This window comes from Cyrtonyx montezumae, unplaced genomic scaffold (genome assembly GCF_038088225.1).
Source record: "Cyrtonyx montezumae isolate F1298 unplaced genomic scaffold, pur_monq_1.0 scaffold_32, whole genome shotgun sequence".
In the NCBI taxonomy this organism is placed as follows: Eukaryota; Metazoa; Chordata; class Aves; order Galliformes; family Odontophoridae; genus Cyrtonyx; species Cyrtonyx montezumae.
The window spans coordinates 5028752-5049694 of record NW_027072037.1 but is presented as its reverse complement, the minus strand read 5'-3'; the positions used below and the strand labels follow the sequence as shown (position 1 = coordinate 5049694).

The window sequence follows — 20943 nt, the reverse complement described above, 5'->3', positions numbered from 1 at the left end:
AACTTTCATAGAATCACAGAATTGTTCGAGTTGGAAGGGATCCTTAAGGGCCATCTGATCCATCCCTGCTATGAACGTGGATACCCATAGCTCCATCAGGTGCTCAGAGCCCCATCCAGCCTGACCTTGGGTGCCTCTTTTCTTAATCTGGCAAGAAAAGCTGATCTCAAGAAGATCTGGTCTCAGTGCTCTTACTTTAATATTACTACTAATGGCCAAAACATCTGAGTATAGCTATGAGAAACTCAATAAGTGATTACTTTAGTGATAAACCTAAGCATAGTTTGGGCAGTAGGCTGGAATTTAATATTCAGTGAGGATAATTTGGCCACAGCTTATGCAAAATGCTGTCATAAATTTCCTGGGAGAATTTCCGGTTAATTTCCTCAGTTTCCCATGTTGAAAGGGACTGATCTATGCCAAAAAGAAAGGAAACATTGAGAGTACTGCACGTTGATGCACTTAATACAGTCCACTCGAGACATGAGATCAGAGGTTGCAAAGCCTCTCTTAGGTGTGCTACCAGTGTTTGTGATGGGGGAAACTCCATTCTGAAGAAGGAAAAGTCTATTTGTTGCAATTGCTTGAAAAACCCTATGAAATAGAGATTCAGCTCCTCTGACTATGAAAGTAAGCAATAGCTGCTGAGACTAATATTTTTGGCTTATAACACTGTCACTATTTTTCCATGTATTTTCAGCCTTTATGTATCTCTAAATTTCCATGTAGCAATAGATTGCTAGAGTAAAAATATCAGTGTAGCTTCACTGTGTGCATACACAACACTCTAATACAAGGGCTTCTCTGATAGTAATGCCTCCTATTTTCTGATGATGGCCCTTGACATCAGAGGTGGATGTTGGTGGCATGGCAGTAAAGGTTGAATCTTTCAGCAGTATTCCTGGGTGGTGCATCTCAGGAGTGGCAACAGCAGCCACGTACACGATGGCCAAGTACAGTTATCACACCATCAAATGAAGAGCATCTCAATCACCTAATCCACGTGAATCAATGGATTATAAACAAGGAACTGTATATCAAGCTGAATATTGGCCTCAGTGAGTTGGAAACAATGATGGCAATGCTGGAATAATGCCAAGTTTGCACCAAGCAGGTTCCACGAAATGCTCATAAAGGAACAGGAAAAACACCATATGCAAGTTTGTCAGGACCTACTGAACTATTATGAGGCTGAAAGTGACAGTTTCCTGGATAGCAATCATTACTGGTGACTGTGAGATGGAGTCAAAATAGCAGTCCATGGGGTGGTGACATAAATTCCCCATTGAAAGAAAAGTTCAAGATGCAGCCCTCAGCAGGTAAAACGATGCATACTTTTGGGATAGGAAAGGAGTGATTCTTCTAGTTTTCTTGGAACCTGGACATACAATCAACTCTGACCATTACTCAGCTCAAACTTCCAAAGACAGGTCAGAGAAGAAGACAATCTTCCTCTGGCAGTATGGTAGCAAAAGGCCTCAGACCAACTTGAAGACTGTGGAGCACACTGTCAGTCTTGGCTAGACTGTCCTGCCACACTCACCATATAATCTGGCTTTGGTGCCTTCTGACTTCCATCTGTTCACATGTGGACAACACTTTCCTAGCAGCTATGCCATCACAGGAGCTGTGAAACAGCGTGTCACCTCCATTGGTGCAGATTTTTGAGTATGGCATGCAGGCTCTTGTTCATCACTGCTGAAAATGCATAGTGAATGGCAGTGACTATGCTGAAAAATAGTGTTTTGCATCTGAGATTTTTTTACTGTCAAACAGCGTTATTGTGCTCTTTGTATCTGTTGTCATTTCCATGAACATAAATAGGAGGCATTACTTTCACAGCAACCTATGTACTCAATGCAGGTGTACAAGAATTCAGATGAGCCACCTTCAGCATGGAAAGCATGAACTGCAGCTCAAAGAACGCTATTAACATTAGCTCACATCCCTCTTAACAGAGACTAGATGCTCGAGACAAAAATCTCTTACATTTCAGCACCTTACACTTCTTCACTCTCTTTTGTAGCCTACAGAAGTGATAGCCCATGGGTTGTGGGTGCTCCAAAAAACTCTGAGAGGAAAAGGAAACGCTGCTTCCCAGAAAAATACTCTACAGAACTTTAGGTGGAAAGCTTTCACATGACAGTATTACTCTGCAACTGAAACCATTTCCTCTGAGGATTTTTGAAAGGAGTTTCAAGATTTTGCTGAAGTGTTTCAGATGTATAATAAAGTCTTCCCCTCCAGATTTTTTTTTTCCTCAAACTCTTCAGCTTCTTTTACTTCAGGGAACCATTACAAAGGATTGCACTCTTCTGATTCACAAGGATGGGCAGCAACAACAAAGTACATAAAAATACAACATCCTGCACAGAAGCCTCCTAGGATACTGTTCAATTAATCACAGTAAAATTAGTCTCATTGATTTGGAAAAGTTAAAAGCATCAGTCTACCTACCTATCCATCAGGCTGTAATCACCACTGTAAGCTGGCAGTGGTAAAGGAAATTAAAGAATAAAAGAAACAGCTTTGTTTTAAATAACACAGATTGGGAGTGCCAGATAGCTGTAGCTGAGGGGCATAATTACAAAATGTTCTGGCTCAAGAGTTTAATCGCAGCAAGCCAAGGAACCTGCTGATCCAGACTGCAGTGGCCAATAAGGTTGTGCAATAAAAGATTTGTAAAACAACCATGTGCTGGGTCGTAACATTCAGACCCTGCAGACACAGGGAGTGTTGTCCATGTGTTGCCAGGAGTTAGCAACAAACTGCTGCTCAAGTCACACATGTCAGTAGCAAAGTCAGGCTTACCTCTTCATCTGGAGTAGGCTGCAAAAGCTCACTATGGCTTGCCACAATTCATTGCTTATAAAATAAGCAACAATGGGAGATAAAGTGCATTCCACAGACATGAACCAAAACAGAATAAATAAAGCCATAAAAATAAACAAGGAATGTATTGTGTTAATGGCCCCTGAGAGTCCCTGTCTTGGTTACAACTTAAGCCTACAAATGCAGAAAACAAGATGAAAGGTTTATAGCTGGTGTCTTGGATGCATGCCTAATGCCAGCAGAGTGCCTGGTCATCATGATGGGGTTTCAAAGCCTGGTAGTAGGAGCTGGAAGGAGAAATGGTGGCCATGATCTCCCAGACTTGTTGGTGCACAGGGTCGAGTCCTATTTGATCTGCCTCTTCATGTTGAAATCTTCAAGCTACAATGCAGAGGCCAGGAACTCCTTTAGATCACACACCTAAGGACTTTTCTCTGTATTCTCTTGTTTTCTCACTTGGTTATAAGACCAGAAGCCAAAGGAGTATCTACCATGCAATGGTTGCTGAGGACCAAGTGAAGATCCTCAAACTAACATTTGCTCTGAACTTGCAGAGGCACACTTCACCTTGGATAGGACTGGCTGCAAGCCTCCAGCAGCTCTGAGGACAAGCACTAAGGGGTCAGAGAATTTGAAGGGAATTTTTTAAAGCCAAGGGTGCCAATGGTCTGAAAGGAAGTGAAAGTAAATTTGGTCAAAAACCACAGGGAAAAAATGAAAAAGAAACGACAAAAAACCAACCAGCCAATAAGTGAAAAGAGCTCAAAATAAAGGGCAGCATCAAGGTGCTGAAACTGGAGAAGCAAAGGAAAGACAAAACATGAAAGCAGGCTTGCTCACAGGCTCAGAGCACCCACTGGCCTCTACGTGCCACTGACTTGTATCCACAAAACGTACTTGTTCAGACAAAAGCAGAAGCACAGGTTTCAACCTGAGACATGCAATCCATCTGAGATGCATGCAGGCAAGAAAATACTCCCTCTGCTCCAAGGTGGGTTTTTTAGACTTTATGTTACAGCGAAGAAAGCAAACTATTATTTATTCTCTATCAATCCAGCAGTCAGATCTTCTCCTAACCCATCCATCAAAATGGAGGACAACAATTTATCATCATAAACACAATAACAGATGACTGCTTAATGAAGATGGTAGTCCACAGTTGGTCATCTTCTCTCATGTGAAGATGAGCTTATTACAGTTTTGAATAAGAGGCAATAATACACATCCTTAAGAACTGAGAGGATTTGGATTTAATCCCTACTACTGCTGTTTAACCAGCAATATGATCTTCCAGATTCACAACAGATCCCTAGGAGTGGGGGGCTGTTCCTTTTGCCCTTAAGGCTGTATAATACATAGTTATCTCCTACATCCCCTGCAGCATCCCTCAGGTGACATTCTTGCTTACTGCTGTTTCTTATATTCAAGTGAGCGAGCCATCCTCATTCTGACATCACTGTAAGCAACACAGAGTAAATGAAAAGTCTACATGATCTGCATGAGAATCTAGTTAAATTCATGGAAGATACTCTGCACAGCCTGAAGGTTTGTAATAAGTTCATTAATACTGCTTACTAAACTGAAATGTAATCACGCTATTAGCTTTGGCAGTCTAAACAATGCACTTCATAAAATATTCTCACCTTGGCAGCACTGGAAGAAGTCACATTTGGGAGCTATATCCTTTCCTCAGTCCACCAAATTATCCAGCCCTTTCAGCCAAATGTACCCCATCAATCTGAACTGGGTGAGCATTATGAGGACACTGGTCCCACTGGGCACGCACCAAAGCCTGTTCCTTGGTTCATGCATCAAATCAAACACACTGCCAGACTGCACCCTGCGTGGCAAAGTTGGCTGTGCAGAGGTCACACACAAACAGCTACTCATTGCCACCTTCCCCATTCCTGTCTCTGCCCAGGGGCACATACAAGCCATGAAGGCACCTGAGCATCATCTTCACCCCAACCCATTCATGGTTTGTGACTCTGAAATGTAAAGCCTCTATGACAAGGGAGATATTTCTCACTGCATTTTTTCCAGCAGCCAACAACACATGGCCTGAACCTGAGACCTTAAGACAGCAAATAATTGTAATAATAACAACCCAGGTTTACTGAAATTCAGGCAACTCAGAGCTGCAGCAGACCTCATTGCCAGCAGCAGAATAAAAGAACTGACTGGGTGCATTATTCTCGGCTGCAGCTCCTCAATTTCTAGCACAGCTGGGGTTGTGTTGCTGGGTACGTTTGCTTGTAGTGGGGGACTGAGAGCTGTGGGAGATCAGGCTGTTGGACGTGTTATTCTGGCAGACATGTATGTTGTTCCAGACTCTGTGCCTGCCAAGGCTGAGCAAGTGCTGCAGCACTGGTTTGTGCAAGACAAGGTAGAGCTGGGGGAAGCAAAGGAAGTATCAGATAGCAACAGCGCTCCTTTGGTATGGTGTGTATTTCTTCTCCACCCTTCAGGGTTGTGATAAGCCACTGCAAGGGGCTTTAAATCACTCCATGGAGGATGCATAAAGGCAAAGGAATGTTATTACAACTCGGAGAGATCAAAGCACTGTACATGCTGTAATGGCTATGCTGACAGCATGTTGGCGTGGAAAACCTACCGTAACGGTATTACTTGCAGTATTCATGCTGAACGTGAAAACAGGCATCCAATACAACTTTGTGTTGGCATTAATTACCTTAGTAAAATGCCACAACACAAAAGGAAACAAAGTTTTATTCCAGCGATGCTTTAGAGACATTTAGGACTTGCTTAAAAACTTTGAGCGTTACACTGCATGGTCCTGCCTACATGCAGTCAGCTCAGTGACAGAAAGCCTTACCAAACCATGCAGGATTTTGCCTTACCCTGTACATTATTTTAATGCATCCTGTTAAGAAAAATCAAGGTCATAGAGAGGATAAAGGTAGGTAAAGTTTCTATAGCAACAGTTACTAGGATGCGGTTGCCAAAGGTGCTTTCTTGTTACATCCTGAAGTAGCTGTACTGGCTGCTTTTCCTTCCTGTTTACTACTCTTTTTGGTAATATCGGTACAGACATGATGCAAATGTGCTTTCTTTGTCAGCATGATCTCGCAGACTGTTCCTGCCCATGAGCTGAATATACAGGACATATCATGTGAAAGGGAACAGCAAAAAAAAGCAGTCTGACCTTCAGGGGACACAACTGACTTAAAACATGCACACTTAGGAAAAAAAAAACAAAAAAAAACCTAACAGCTGTTTATAGTAGTTGTGTGTGGAAAAAAATAACACAACAAAGGTAAGTTTCTCTTTTTCTGCTCATGTACTCTGCATATCACATATTGCCCATTTCTCATTCCCCTAATGGACAAATCTCCTTGCTGTTCCTGTTGCTTGTCCAAACCTGAAGGCAGACAGAACAGCAGCCTAAGCTAGAGAAACGTCCCTGTGAAATCACAACAGCACAGAAGTGAAACTGCTTTGGATCTGAAATGTATGCTCCTTTTCCATGGACTGATAATCCTGAGCTGAGGCACACCCATAAGTGTTTGCCCTGTGGGGAAGCACAGGGCTCCACAGTATTGAATATCTCATTAAAATGAATGGTTAATAGTCATTGAGAAGGAACACGCTGTAATTGCATGGGTGGCACAAGGCAGGATGGTGCAGCATGCCATATAACACTCCCAGCAGCTCATCCCTGGGAGACCTGGTCTGGTGAAAACAGCAGGAGATGCCTGGTACAGATGCTGTTGATGTACCCAAGCAGAATGCCAACGCTGGGGCTGAACATGGGATCAGCACTGCATTTCAAGCCAGCAGTGCTCTCAGAGCCTCCCTGGCCATTTTGCACAGCATTGACCACGTGCCATCATCTGTGTCCAATCACAAAGAGAACCTGGTGGGCCCTTGATTGTACTCTAAAGCTCAGGTCCAACCACAAGTTTTGCTACTGGCACTATCAATTTATTCAACAGTGGATATATGGCACATTCAACCTCATTTTTACAAGATGAGGTAGGTGCCTCCTAAAGGCCTGGGATGCTTGCATGGGCCATGTGTGGTGCCTGTTGCTGCTATGAGGAAACTCATGCAGCCCTTGCAAACCACAGTCCACATACACTGGTAACAATGGATTTCGTGAGGGTTAGAGTAGCTTTCATGTTCTGATCCTAGCAGTGATTTTCCAACTATTTGATCACTGTACCAGATCCTTACTGGACCTTCCTCAGGGCTTAGAACAAGGTTTCAAAAATAGATAACAGTCTGGGAATTAAATTGAAAGGCAGATTTATAGAGGAATTTGTAATCCCTTTGAAAATCAGAGTGGTAGAGCTTTCTCCATTTACTTTAACCAAATCAAATCAAAGAAGCTGAAATTGTAGAGAACTAACTTGACTAAATCCCAGTGCAGCCACATCTGACAGAACAACCAAATCTAACTCGAAACACATCAAGAAACATAAATAATTCTGCAAGTACCCTACACTTTTTTTTTTATTATTAAAAGAGCCTTGCTGCTAGTGCTGCTTCCAGTGTCGGACCGATCTGTGACACACATCTCAGAGCAGAGGATTTTTCCATTAATGTAGTGCTCTGAATGTGCTTGCTGTTAAACACCAAGTATGTGTCACTAGTGTCCGCTCTGAGACAAAGAATGTCTTTGATCACAATCATTTTCTCTTGACTCCAACCATTAATTCTTGTTTCCACTGGATTCTCTGATCCTCTTAAATACATAGTATATTCTAGCAGTACACCTTGGGGAAAAAAATGCAGCTGGATAAACAAAACAAATACACCACAAATTTTCCACTTGATTCAATGAAGAAAAATCAATGTTCAGGCTTCCTGGATAAAGTTTCAGAGGCATCACATGGGAAATCCCTCACCCACAGACAGACTAGTCCTTGTTCCAACAAGAAACATGCCCTCTTCCCCACACTCCTACCACATCTCTGCAATGCCACTCTTAACACAGCTCCTCAAAATTGCTTGAGTGGATGTTAAACAAGAAACAAATGCTTTTTCTTCCATTTGCCAGTTAACGTACTGGAAACATGTTTGCTGCTGCTGAGTGACATCCATCTATTCAAATCCCTTCTGAACCAGAATCGATATTAGCTAGATCCATTACCTCCTGTTTTATTGTCAGTTTGGGTGCTTGTTCAGAAAACAGTCCCTCCTAGTAATGTAATAAAGCCCCCACCTTTGAGATAATTAGGTTGTCTGTGATACAGCATCCACTGATCATCGTTTCCCTGCTGATTTTGGCCTGCTGCTACAGCTCAGGTTGCAGTCGCCATCACTAAACACTCTTACATCAGACCATCTGAGTCCCACTGCCAAATAATTGCCAAATTTAGATTTTTTTTTACTCTTCTGTAATAATAGCAAGCAGCCAAACCTCAAAGTGTCATTAACATGCTTTTAAAAATGCACTAAAATGGTTTTGTCAATTACCGTGAGATTTAATATTCCAGCCACAACACAGATATCCCCCACTGTAACAACAAATCCCTTCAGGAGTGCACATATGATACCATCACTCCCAGCACTTGTTCTGGCTCCTCAGCATAATCTAGAGGCTAATAATTACAAGCTCTTTCAGAGCGGAAGAAGAAGCAAGCTCCAAAAATGCTACGAGCATTCAAAACACGGTCTTTCCAACTGTCCTTCCCTCATTAGTTTCATTGCTAATAGATGGGAAGGCCACGATCTGATGCATCCACTCATTCTTCACTCACCTCCTTTCTTTTCTACTGAACTCACACATTCTTGGCTTTAACCACTGACAGATAAAGATACAGAAGTCCCGCTCTGTTAGCTTGTCAGCCATTAAATGATGGTCTTTCTTCCTAACAGGTGAGAATACATGACTTTGTAAGTCCCCTGAGGCCTTAGGATCATGCCTAATTATCACCGTGTCTTTAAATAATAGTAGTGGATGACTCATGGGAACTCAGTGTAGGTACAGGAGATGAGACAACATTTGCTAGTCCTTAACTGAAAAATAGTAGTATTTATTCCCATTATTAGACATGTAAAATCAAACCACACCCAGTGCTAATAAGTACTTCACTGGAAGAGCAAGGGATGAAGAAAGCTGACGCATAAAGGGAAGGTGGGTTTTTCCATGAACAGCACAAATACCAATTGCTTTGATATATTCAAAGACACGTCTGTTTCAGGCTATGACTCCTGTGATCACAGTGCCTCCATAGAAGCTTGCTCCAATCATGACTTTTTGCTGACACACTGCAATTTTCTGACTCTCTAGAGAAGTTGACATTGCTATTGTGCTTTCTAGAATGCAGACCCTAAATCCATACAGCCTATTAATATATAGCTATTCCATAGATATTAGATCTGTGTTTAACTTCCCAGCATTTGGACAATTCCAGAGCTGTAGGTCCTCAGCTATTCCTCATAAACTACCTTTCAAAACTATTCATGACCTTAACAAGCTGTCACAACTACAGATCAGGTCAACTGTGAGAATGACATGTAACATTGCATGACGTACAAAATATTGCTGCTGCACTGAGTATTTCTTGCTCAATGGTACTACCCATTGCCTAGGAAATGCTGAAATCCACCAGCACAGATAGACTGCCAAATTCTGGGATCCCTGGGAATTAACCCAAAAGTCTTGGAGGCCAGCCTGAGCCTGGATACATGCGGTGTATTACGATCAACAGAACAATTAATGAATGCTGACATTGTACCTTCCTTGGAACAAAGAGGAAAGCATGGCGCTCTGCCCAAGGAGTCTACAGCCTAAATTATACTGGCAATGCAGATCAGACACACAACACATGCAGAGGGAAGACTGACACTTCATCTCATCCTTTTTTTGTAAATACAGATGTAACAGTGGTAGCAGAAAGTGTCTCTCCAGAACCCCGTGGCTTTTTTCACCCTTCTGAATGCAAGCAAGTTTAGATTCTATCTTTTCATCTTCGTACTGTCTCCCTGTATACCTCTTTTTGCATCAAGTTCTTTATAGTTTAAGTCATAATTTTTGTCAGTAGAACATTTATTTCAACCAACTCAATACATCCTCCTCCAAAAGCAGATCATCTCTCCTCCTCCCCTCACTTGACCTAGGTCATCCACCTCCTTGGTTCAAATATCAAATATCTATCATATTTAGATCACAAGCTCACCCATCCCACCACACTAAGGTCTCTATTCTCTGATCCACAACTTCAAACATCCTACAGTCTTTGTATGGTTTATAATTTCCTCTTCCATTCCCTTGTCACAGGAACCTTTCACATAAAATAACACACCCAGTGCTTACACCCCGAGGATAGGATGGAGAAGGAAAGGTTATCATTCACAGATAGTAAGAGCGTGGACAAAGTCCTTAATGCAGAATAAATTAGTATACTACAGGAACTGATCTCCTCCTGCATATGCTGTAAGAAAGTGAAACACATGCCGACTGTAAACATATCACATACAAGTGTAGATCACGCATTAAAACTGAGTACCTTCCCACCTCCAAAGCATTCTATATTTGGAACTAGCATTTTTGGATTTGTTTATATCTTTCTCTGCCAAAAGCCAGAAATTCATCATCACAGAAGATCCTCTAGTTTTTCTGTTTCCATTCATCTCTCAATCGTTCCCTTTGAAATACTCCCCATTCAGCCAATGCTACTTAATTTTCACTTTTTTTTTTAAATTGAGATATTTAAATACATTGAAAAAGAACTGTAATAAGGCCCCTAAAGATTTCAGACCCAAATAAGTGACACATACAAACTTCTCCTCCCTGCAGTTCAGAAAATTGTATTACTATGTGCAATATTGTCATTATCCTCTCTCCTATAACTGCTGGCACAAAGAACTTGAAATATCACGCTGGTGAAAAGTGGACAGAACTGAAAGAAATGTAACAACAACAAAATAAAAAACAGAAGTGAAGATATTTTTAAATCACTTACCCAGCATCAGTGCTATTGCCACACAGTAACACATCTTCCGTACCATTTTTTATGAAGTAGTTTACTGCAAGAGAATTAAAGAAACAGCTTTTTAATTAGTACATTCTGGGAAAGATAGCACAAGTATTACCCACCAACCAACATATTCATTTAGTACAGCAAAAGAGATACGAAAGTCATGGTTTTGTTTTGCTAATTTCAGGAAAGGTAAAAATGAAGATTTTTTTTTTGCTAAGCTTTTTGCTGTTTTATATTCCAGCCTGACCAGAGCAATAGGGTGGGAGTAGGGCTGTGGGCACTGCTTGAAGGAAACATCATCTAGCTGTGACCCTGGCTGCTGTAGCTGAGAACAATGTAACTGAAGTCAGGATAGCAGTGCCCAATGAAAACAACCCATAAGTTTGTCCTTTTGGAGTCGACACTGATGAGATATTTATTAACTGAAGTTTGTGATAGTGAATCATGGCCTACAGGTTAAAAAACGTAACTAAGTCAAGATCTAATAATAGCAGCAAAACAGCCCACCCCCCCCCCATTCTGGTGAATTCTGCTCCACATGGAAAATGTGCTGTATAAAGCAAAAGATATGGAAAAATGCAAGTTTTTAAAGATCAAACAAACAAGGAAGTATTCATAAAGACAAATATTTATCAACACAGTCATCTGTAATGTCAATGGAGAGAGATGGACACTTCTCGAGGGAGACTCAGAGGAGCACGCTAAATGTAAATGCTCTGGATCGTTCCCTGGTTGACTATCAATGAGGCTTAAAGAAATTAGCATCCCCAGGCTAACAAGAGCCTTTGTGTACACACTCCATTTTCTATCTTCAGCCAGCAAGGCAGTCTAAAATTCAGAGAAACTGAACAGGAAGCCAACTCCTCAAAAGGACAAGCAAAAACGCTTTCTGAAGAGATGTTCTAAGGAGCACCTCTTGAACCAAAAGGCAGCATAGAAGGAAGGATGAAAACACTGATACAGAAACATCATAAATGCAAAACAGAGGACAGCAGTTGATGGAGGGTAGATGTATCACTGTGCTTTTGTTTCAGCAGAGAATACGGATCCTCTGTTGACTTAAGTCAAGGACTGAAACCACCCTTCACAATGTATTTATGAGTTGAGGAGCTCTGCAGGTGTTAGTCTAGAGAGGTTCTCCACTCTAGGCTAATGCCCTGTTGTGAAATGCTATAAACATCAAGAGTGACAGCTTATCCAGGCAGACGATGCAAAGAATGCTCAGTGGCTCAAGCCACGGAACAGATGTGCTGTGCCTTTCTCAGTAAGCTGCGAGCAGTGGAAAAGCCCTGCCCTGCTGCATGCCAAGAAGGAATTGCTGTCCATGAGCTTTGTGGTTTGTGAGGGCACGTGATGGTGTTCAGAAGATATCAGAGCATGCACCCTGCTCAGACCACATGCTTTTCTGCTTTGCCGTATGTTTGGCCTTTCTACAGAAATATCTTGACTGACAGTAACACCAGACAGTTCAGTACTGTTAAGGATCTGTGAAAAAACACCAGAAAAAGGGGAAGGATGTGGAGGATTACATATTGTTTCACTCTCTGCTTCTGCTTTTCTCAGGACAGATGGTGTATAATTTGGGACACACACAGTTGGTGATATCAACACTCTGTGATTCAAAGGAAACATGGCACAAGCACAGAATGAGAGACTGAAAACCAACCACAGAAGTCCTGCACCTTGCTAATAAATGGCATTGCTACATGGGGTACCCCAAACTTTGCAAACACGCACAGCTCTCTGGGAATTGCAGTGTTTTGCACTGCAAATGCTATGGCCAGGAGGACCATAGATCAGTCATTACACTTCGAAAACTGAAACAACAGGTTGGATATTAGGAAAAAGTTATTCTCAGAAGGAGTAGTAACATGCTGGCACAGGTTGTGCAGGGAGGTGGTGGAGTCACCTTCTCTGGAGGTCTTCAAGAAAAGTGGAAATGTGTCAGTGAAGGACATGGTCAGCAGGCACAGTAGGGGTGGTTGGGGTTGGACTAGATGATCTCAGAACCATTAAGGTTGGAACAGATCACTATGACCACCTCCTCCTCATCTGAACCAGAAGATGAGAACAGCGTCAGTGCACAGAAGTAAGGAGGAAAGTGAGAATGCGTATGCAAACAAGACATTTAAAATCTTGAGAGGATACAAAATCCTGCTGTCTGTTGACAAACATTTCCGCTCCTAAAAATCAACAATGCAGTGAGTGCTATGCAATGCATGCTGAGGAATTGGTAAGTAGACACTGCTGGGAGGGGGATCTTCGCCACAGGATCTGCAACTGCGCAGTGGAGCACCACTGCTACTTGCCAAACTTCAGCCTGAAGAAGAGCTGAATTACTGATTCCCTACTGATAAATGAAGGGGGGATTAGAGCATTATGCCTGAGGAGACAAATTGCTGTATTATCAAAAATGCACACAACAATCAATTTGTCATTCAAAGCAAGTTGGCTTGGATTTCGCCCAAACATGCCAGGCAATCAGAGCTCTTTAAGAAGGAAGCAGTCATTGCTCTTGCTCTTAAGAACAAACCACTTTGGCGTTGCCCACGGCCTCAGCTTTCTATCACTTAACTCTAACATGAACAAAGAATACAAAACTCTATTTTCATTTGCAGTAGGAGCTTATCTATGAAATGTAGACTGCTCCAACTGATAGACACTTTATGAAAACAAGACTTTTTCATTGTCTTGAAAGATTCTCACTGATTTTTGTTATGCTTTGTCAGCTTTTCCCTGTAAAGCTTCTCAATGTCAGTGGAAACAAAATATGAAAACCAAACTGACAATCTCTGTACTGTATATATATTTTTAATGTCTTAAGTAAAATCAAACCAAATCAAATGATATATTTCACACATGCTTATAGGTAAGTAATCTAGTTCCAACATGCTTTTTTTTCCCTCGCAAAATAAATGTTAGTTTATTGTTCCCTGGCAACTTTACTAAAAACTTGGTGTTAGAGTTAACAATGTATGTGATGCCTTTCTGAAAATGTCCAGCAGGAATTCCCAGAGTAAAATAACTATTCAATCTACTGATTATCAGAATAATAAACACAGGGATCAGAAAACACTCCCTGTGTTTTTGTTTCTGCTTGGCCACACATTATTTATTCCACTATTGCCAGATAAACATCTATTTTTAAATAATACAAAACATTTTCTCTCAGCATTTGTTAAGTCAGAAATTACACAGAAACATGTTTTCTAGCAACCAGATGCTGTCTTCTCTAGAACATATGTATATTTGTATCAACTCTAAGCTTCATAAAAACATACTAATATGCCATATCCCATAGCACACGATGCAGTACTACTCATGCGAAGTTGGTTCCGCTGCCAATAGGTGCAAAATAAACCCTTGCACTGGTGTCATCTTTCCTGGATTGTATTTTAGAAGTGCTGAGCTCAATAAATCAAACCTACAAAAGTGAGTGCTCCCAAGCAGCTTATTACCTTTTTGAGAGCTTTGTCTACATACAAAGGAGAATGTGACACAGGCCACCGCTTCAGCCAAAGTGGCTCATGCACCATGAACCAGGCCCAGGCCCACATCCCTGGCTGTGTACTGAGGGAAGGAAGCTCATGCTGCCATAACCTCACAGCAACAAGTGCTTGAAGAAGGAAGGCAGTAGGGGTTTACCTCCATCTACTATGGATCGTCTCTCTTGGCATCGACACAATCCATGTTGGAACAAAGAGCAAACATTCCTCTAGTCTACTCCCTGTCTGTTTCCAGGAAAGGGTTGTTAACAAATAGATAACAAATAGTGCACAGCGAACTTACATTATTATTTGGCCTAACGACAACCATCGAGTCCTGAGGACGGGGCATTCTGAATGCGGAGTGGGGAAAGTCTGCTCTTCCCCATCACAAGCAAAGGGACATAATAATAAATGCAGACAAAGAAACAATGCCTGAATCCAGTCTTGCTATCTGCTACACCTGCACTTAACTAGAGCAATTTAATTTCTTACAGGTTCTCAAAGATCCTGGCTTTCCACGGACGCTAAGAAGCTTGACAAGATTCCTAACCATACTCATCAGTGGTTCCTTAAAGCTTAAACTCATAACAGCATTAGGAAGACTTGTAAATCGATTGTAAATAGTGAGTAAATAGACAAAATCCTTTAGGTTTCCAGCGTCTTCCTTCCAAAGTTCTCAAACATCTCATATTTTCTACTATTTTATTCTACACTTTCTCAAAGCTATCAGTCTTTCAAGTTTCCACAGTGGATCCTTTCACACCAGGAAGTTCTAATAGGGCCAATATTCACAGTGCCTCCCACTGTCAGGAAAAAATAAAGGCAAACAAACAGGCAAATTTTCTGTCAAATGCCTCAATGAGATAAGGAATTAATTAATTCTACTTCAAATAATGCTCCACACCTATATTGCTCTACTGACCAAAAAGCTGCAGGGTAGAAATCTCTCCTCATTACTATGTAAAAGTGTGAAAAAAGTTTCCAGTTGAGAAAAAGTAGGAAGGTCAGCTTAGAAAACACGGTTCCCAAGTCCACATTGTGCTCCTTACTTGAAGACCCAGCTAAAATGATATTTTGATTTATCTTACCACTAAGACATCAGAATTTGAATATAAATATATATAATTATATTTGAATGCTGCTCTTTACGCAAGTGTAATTTTATATATATATATAGATAATATATATATATTATCACACTTGCGTAAAGAGCAGCATTCAAATATCATTAGTCACTGCCCAGAGCAGAGTCCTCTGGCTGACTTTCTAACAAAAACTTCAGAGAGGTGTCTGTTATCTTGGACTATTTATTGCAGCCATACGACTGCATGTTGGTTGGAGATTTTCTCTCCGTGTTATGGCTGGCACGGAGCACTGACAGCCAACGAATAACCAGATCCAAATTTAAAATGCAATTCAGAAAGCCCCATCATCTTACAGCTGTGATATGTGACACAGAAACAAAATAGATCACACCCCTTCCTCACCCTTTCGCCCACCAGCACAAACACACTGTACCTCCTGGTAATATATAATAATTAAAATGAATCCTTGCTGCACTTGCTGTGTGCACACTGTGTCACTCACAGTGAAATCTCTAATAAACGAAATTGAGTTTGAAGATGAAAAACATGCCTCTCACAAAAGCGATGGAACAGGCTGTATTAAGGGCATTATTAGGGAGGAATGCTTGGGAATAAATGGCACTGCCAGTTAGTTCTTCCCTGCTAAAAGGGGTTGCAAATAATTATAATAATGAAGTACTTTCCTGTTGCTCACTCCACAACAGAGGATCTGGTAACCTTCCTCTCGTCCCTTGCATTTGCTGTTGTCAATGCCTCTGTTGGGCTTTAGAATTACAGAACGGGTTGGAAGGGACTCAAAAGATCATCCTTTTACAACCCTCTAGCACTGTGCAGGCACTCAGGTGCTGTCCTCTCCCTTCTTTCCTCCCATCCTTCCCAAACTCTTCCCCTGGGCACTTGCTTCTTGCCCAGCTATCTCCTGCCACCTCATCCCATTAGTGTCTTGAAGGACATGTTCAAAACTTCAATTAGAAAACGAACAGGGGAGGACATTATGGGAACAGACTCTAACAAATACACCACTGAGGCTGCCAGTTGGCTTGGGGACCACACCAACCCCACAAACATTTGAGCAAATAGCAACAGGAGACAACAACCAGCAGTAAACATGGGGTGCTGGCTTTCAGTAATCTTCAGATCCCCTCTCTTTCAGTGCTCACGTCTGGTCAGTCACGCAGACCCATACGCCTGGAGCTGAAGGCTGTGTAACTAAAAGCATATTTAGTGCCACTTGTTTAGACAAGCGCTTCACATGAATAGGCAGAAAAATGCTGAAGTGCGGGCTCTGGAAGTTTTGAAGAGGACTGTTTTGTTGTATTTTATATATAAATACATATATATGTATTTCGCACAAAGGAATTCAAATCAAAAGCTGCTACAAGGGTTGAATGCATTTGTGATTATACACATGCCAAAAAAAAAAATAGAAGAAAACTCTCCTGCTTGTGCTGTGATAAAGAAAACAAATGAATAGGATCAAAAACTGACTAGGAAACAAAAGTTTGAGATGAAAAATCAGTGTGTCTCTGAAGGCCAACGAGAAGGCTATCTCTGCACTGGACTGGTTTAGTACAAAGGAAAGAGGGTGAGCAGAGAGGTGAGAAAATCTATTGATGGCACAGTATTTTCCAGGTAAGTCAAATCCAAGGCCAGGACTGAATGAAGAACTCTACAGAAGCCTGTACCACTAAGTAAATACATGGAAGAAGGCAAAGGCAGATATTGCGTTCTCAGAACATGAAGTAAAACAAAGGAGAAAATCTCCTTTGCTAATCTAACCCTAACCCCACCCATAACCTTGTTAAACTTCTAGTTCCCTGCATCAGTTCAGGTAAGATTAATACACAGAAGCATGTATCTAAGCTGTGAAAAAAGAAAAATGTAATACTGAGATGCAGGAGGAAAGGGATGCAGTGCTATAGAGGAAAAAAGGCACCAATGTATAAACCAGTGGCTTGTGTCATTGAGAAGACAGAGTATAGCACTGCTTTCAGCAGAGGAACTGCTGAAGAAGTGTGTGTGGAGGGAGAAGGTATCGAGAAGTGGGTAATCAGAATGACTGAGAAAATTTAATTAAAAATTGAGATATTTCATCTCAAGAAGGAGGTGACAAACAGTCAAAAATAGCATGCATTCTGGAAAATGAGAACTTTGTGTGCTCCTGGACACAGAATGTGTTGTCTTTTGCCCTAAAAATATCAGGAGGGGAACAAAACCAAAGACAAAGGAAAGATGTTTTCAACTGCACTTCTCATTTCAGCTGCAGAAGTTTCAGCTGCAGGCTGCCCCTTTAGCTACAACATTCAAAGAGATACTTGCTACATATGTAGATAAGGATATCCAGAGCTACAATAGTTAATGTTAACAAAAATTTAGAAAAACGTCTATACCTTGGGCTGCACCAATTTCTTCTGGAACACATAGGGCTGCTCTGAGCCACAGACAGATGCTGCTTCAGGTAAACCAAAATAAGTGAGCCTGGCAATTCCCATATTCCATCCCCACCTCACTTGGGTGAAATGAGCATTGATGGAAAGTATCAGGAGAAAAATACTCCTTAATGCTTAAAGCCAAGGCAATAAGTGAAAGCAGTGGCGAGAGCTGCTCTCCACTGGTGGGCTCTTCAGAGTTAACAGAGCTACCTCCTGCCTTAGTAAAGCTTGCTATTGCTGAACCCACAGCAAGCAGAAGTCCATGGAGAGGCTCCAAGAGGCATAGAAATGGTCCTTTCAAGTGCCTCTTTGAACAGTACTGCGTGAGTCAAGTGGTACATACTTTGGTAGTTCACGAGCAATTTGAGGGTGCAGGGAAATTCTCAAAATGTTTGAGTTTCATCTTTTGTCCTTCCTCTAGCAGATCTCTCCACGAGCAATAATAATGCACTGACGAGGGCAAAAGGAACGTACCTGGAGGATAAACCCTTCTGTTTTACAAACTATTCCAAAGCTAAGAACTTGCTCCTTCACCACAAGGTTTAGGGATGGTGATAGGAGGATGGTTGGACTAGATGATCTTGTAGGTCCTTTCCAACCTAATGTACCTATGAACCTATAAGGTTAAAAAATAGCATTATTGGATAGTCAGGAAGAGGCTGTACTGGTTACACCAGTACAACAACTGTGTGACTCTGAACCTTGTACTTCTTCCTCTGGCCTTTTCTTTTTCTACGTAGCTTAAAACACTGAAGTGCACAGTTAATAACACAGCACTGCATTAATGTCTGAGCATTTACAAAGCAATTTATCAAAAGATCCACAGCACCTGAACAAAGCCACAATATTTACTGTTAACGGTGGAGTAATGCGAGTAGGTTCCACACTGACAAGTACCGTATGAAAGCTGAGAGATGTTCTTTGTCTTAATCATTGGTTCACACACAATCATACATAATAAAACACCTCTTCCAGTCTCAATCTGATTTATTGCTTCCCTCTTTTCTCCCACCTCCATAATTACTCATCCAACACTCACTGTCTTCTATCACCACCTCAGACAACACCTAAAACACTTCAGCTCTCCCCAGACTCGATGCATCTATTATGTGCCTTGGACATCATTATTTTCTATACTCTTTTCATGCAGTTTCAGAATACCTCTTTGTACAGCTCAATTTCAGTGATTCCTTAAGCAAAAATGAAGCAACTCTCCAGGCAGAGCTAACAATCAGGCACAGAAGTTAGAGAAACTATGTATGCAGACACACAACTACATACACACGTCTTTATTTATATAATCCCATACGTATGCCTTACCCATTTATTTTAATAGTATGTTTTATCTAGGACATCAAAGAGGAGGATGTGGAAAGACTTCAGAACTATTCTGTATTGACTGCTTGCTGCTGAATCAGGGCAGTTCTGAGCAGTCAGACTGGCTCTGATCGCATTCACACCTCACGAAAGACCCACAGACCTGAGATCCCTTCTCTAGTGAAGGTGACCATAAATCAGATGGGCAGCACATCAATGTGCAGCAAGTTGCTCTGCAAACAAAGGTAATCTATGAAGAATGCTTACGCTCCTCAACCTTAGGCATCTGTAGGGTGAATACCCTGAAACCATAGTACCCACACAAAATAATGAAGGTGGACAGTATATTTTTATATGGCTTATCCAAATGGTATAAAGACAACCAGTAAATTAGGAAGGGCCCACCTGTTGCTGACAGTTGAGGCTCACCCAGAACTCCACAGTGGCAGCCCTTAAATGGGGTCTGGGAGAGGTGGAGCCAGACTCCACCCCTTCCGGTCACACAGGTGCATTGCCTTCACCTGTGCTCCTGTGGCTGACCCAGTGCTCACCTCAGGTGACCAATCAGTGGTTCAGGCCATGATTCAACAGTTCCCATGCAGGTGTCTAACATGGCTGGTTTAGCTGGACCACCTCCCTAAAATGTCTTCTGATTTAGAGATAGAAAATGGAACAGGCTTCTCCAAAGTCCCCCTCAGAAACTTAGTTCTCCAGATTACTCTTGGTTGGATGTATTAGGGATCTTCAAAGACTAGGACCTAAACTGAACGTATACATACGTTCCTAAATAAAGAATCCAAAGCAACAATGAGGTCTCATTGTAGGTGACAATATAGATATTGTGTTAAACTGTATATAGATTTTTTTTTCTCAAACCTTCAGTATGACTTCAGAAAAAGAGAAGAAGCACTGTCATGAAATGAGTGCCAGAAAGTACTCTGCAGTAAAAAAGAATCAACCTTGAAAAGTCAATTTTTAAGCTACAAAAATGGTAGGTGACTCCTCCTGCCAAAAGGTTAGTAAATCTTTAAAACTACTATTATTGTTATTGTTTATTATTATTGTTGTTATTTCTACATCATGGACAACAGTTGCTTTTTTAAATTTTACTTTACTTTACAAGATACCAGTTTAGAGAGAAAACATACATAGCACACTCTGAAAACAAAATCTTTTCAGAGCCTCTTAACTAAGGTATTTAGTTTAAACTAAAAGAATATACTGGGTTTTGAGACTAGCACTTCAAGAATATTTTCATAATACATTTACTATATTTTTAAGGGTTTTTTCTTAAGTGTTTTATCTGTGTTCAGTATTCAGTCTGAGCCCTGGTCTACAAAAGAGCACACTATTTAAACTCAGATTCCTACTCACTATTTACTGATGAGTCAATAATCCATTTTAGTAATGGAACACATAAATTACATTAAAAATTCTATAATCATCAGCCAGGAGACTCAACTACGTTCAGTCCTTTGGTACATCTTTCACTCTCCCTAAACTGATGACATGTCTGACTTCATATACCTTTCAATCCGCTCTGACTCATGCACTCATAGAGCTTCACTTCATGAGATACATCTTTAATTTTAACACCACAACCTAAGGCTTTTAAGCATGCTATTTGCAGCTAATTTCCTAGAAATCTTTACAAATATTGGAGCTAAACTTGTAGTTCTGCAGTCACCTGGTATTTCTAAACCATTAGCTTTCCTAAGGATAACTTGCAGCTCAATAATTTTGATATCAATATACTGATCGCATAATTTTCACATTGCCATGAATGTAAACTGTTCCTATTTTGTACTTACTTCCTTTATTTTATTTTTATATATGC

General features: G+C 41.1%; 1 protein-coding gene across 3 annotated transcripts in view; it reads right to left on the bottom strand.

The window, feature by feature from the left end:
• The window catches only part of LOC136053936 (sodium channel protein type 5 subunit alpha-like), a 562080-nt gene that overhangs the window by 474558 nt on the left and 66579 nt on the right, over window positions 1-20943 (bottom strand). For all 3 annotated transcript variants that reach the window (XM_065744930.1, XM_065744928.1, XM_065744929.1), the window contains one exon: window positions 10767-10830. In XM_065744930.1, coding sequence (XP_065601002.1) covers window positions 10767-10830 — 64 coding nt within the window. The remainder of the gene's footprint in view (window positions 1-10766; window positions 10831-20943) is intronic.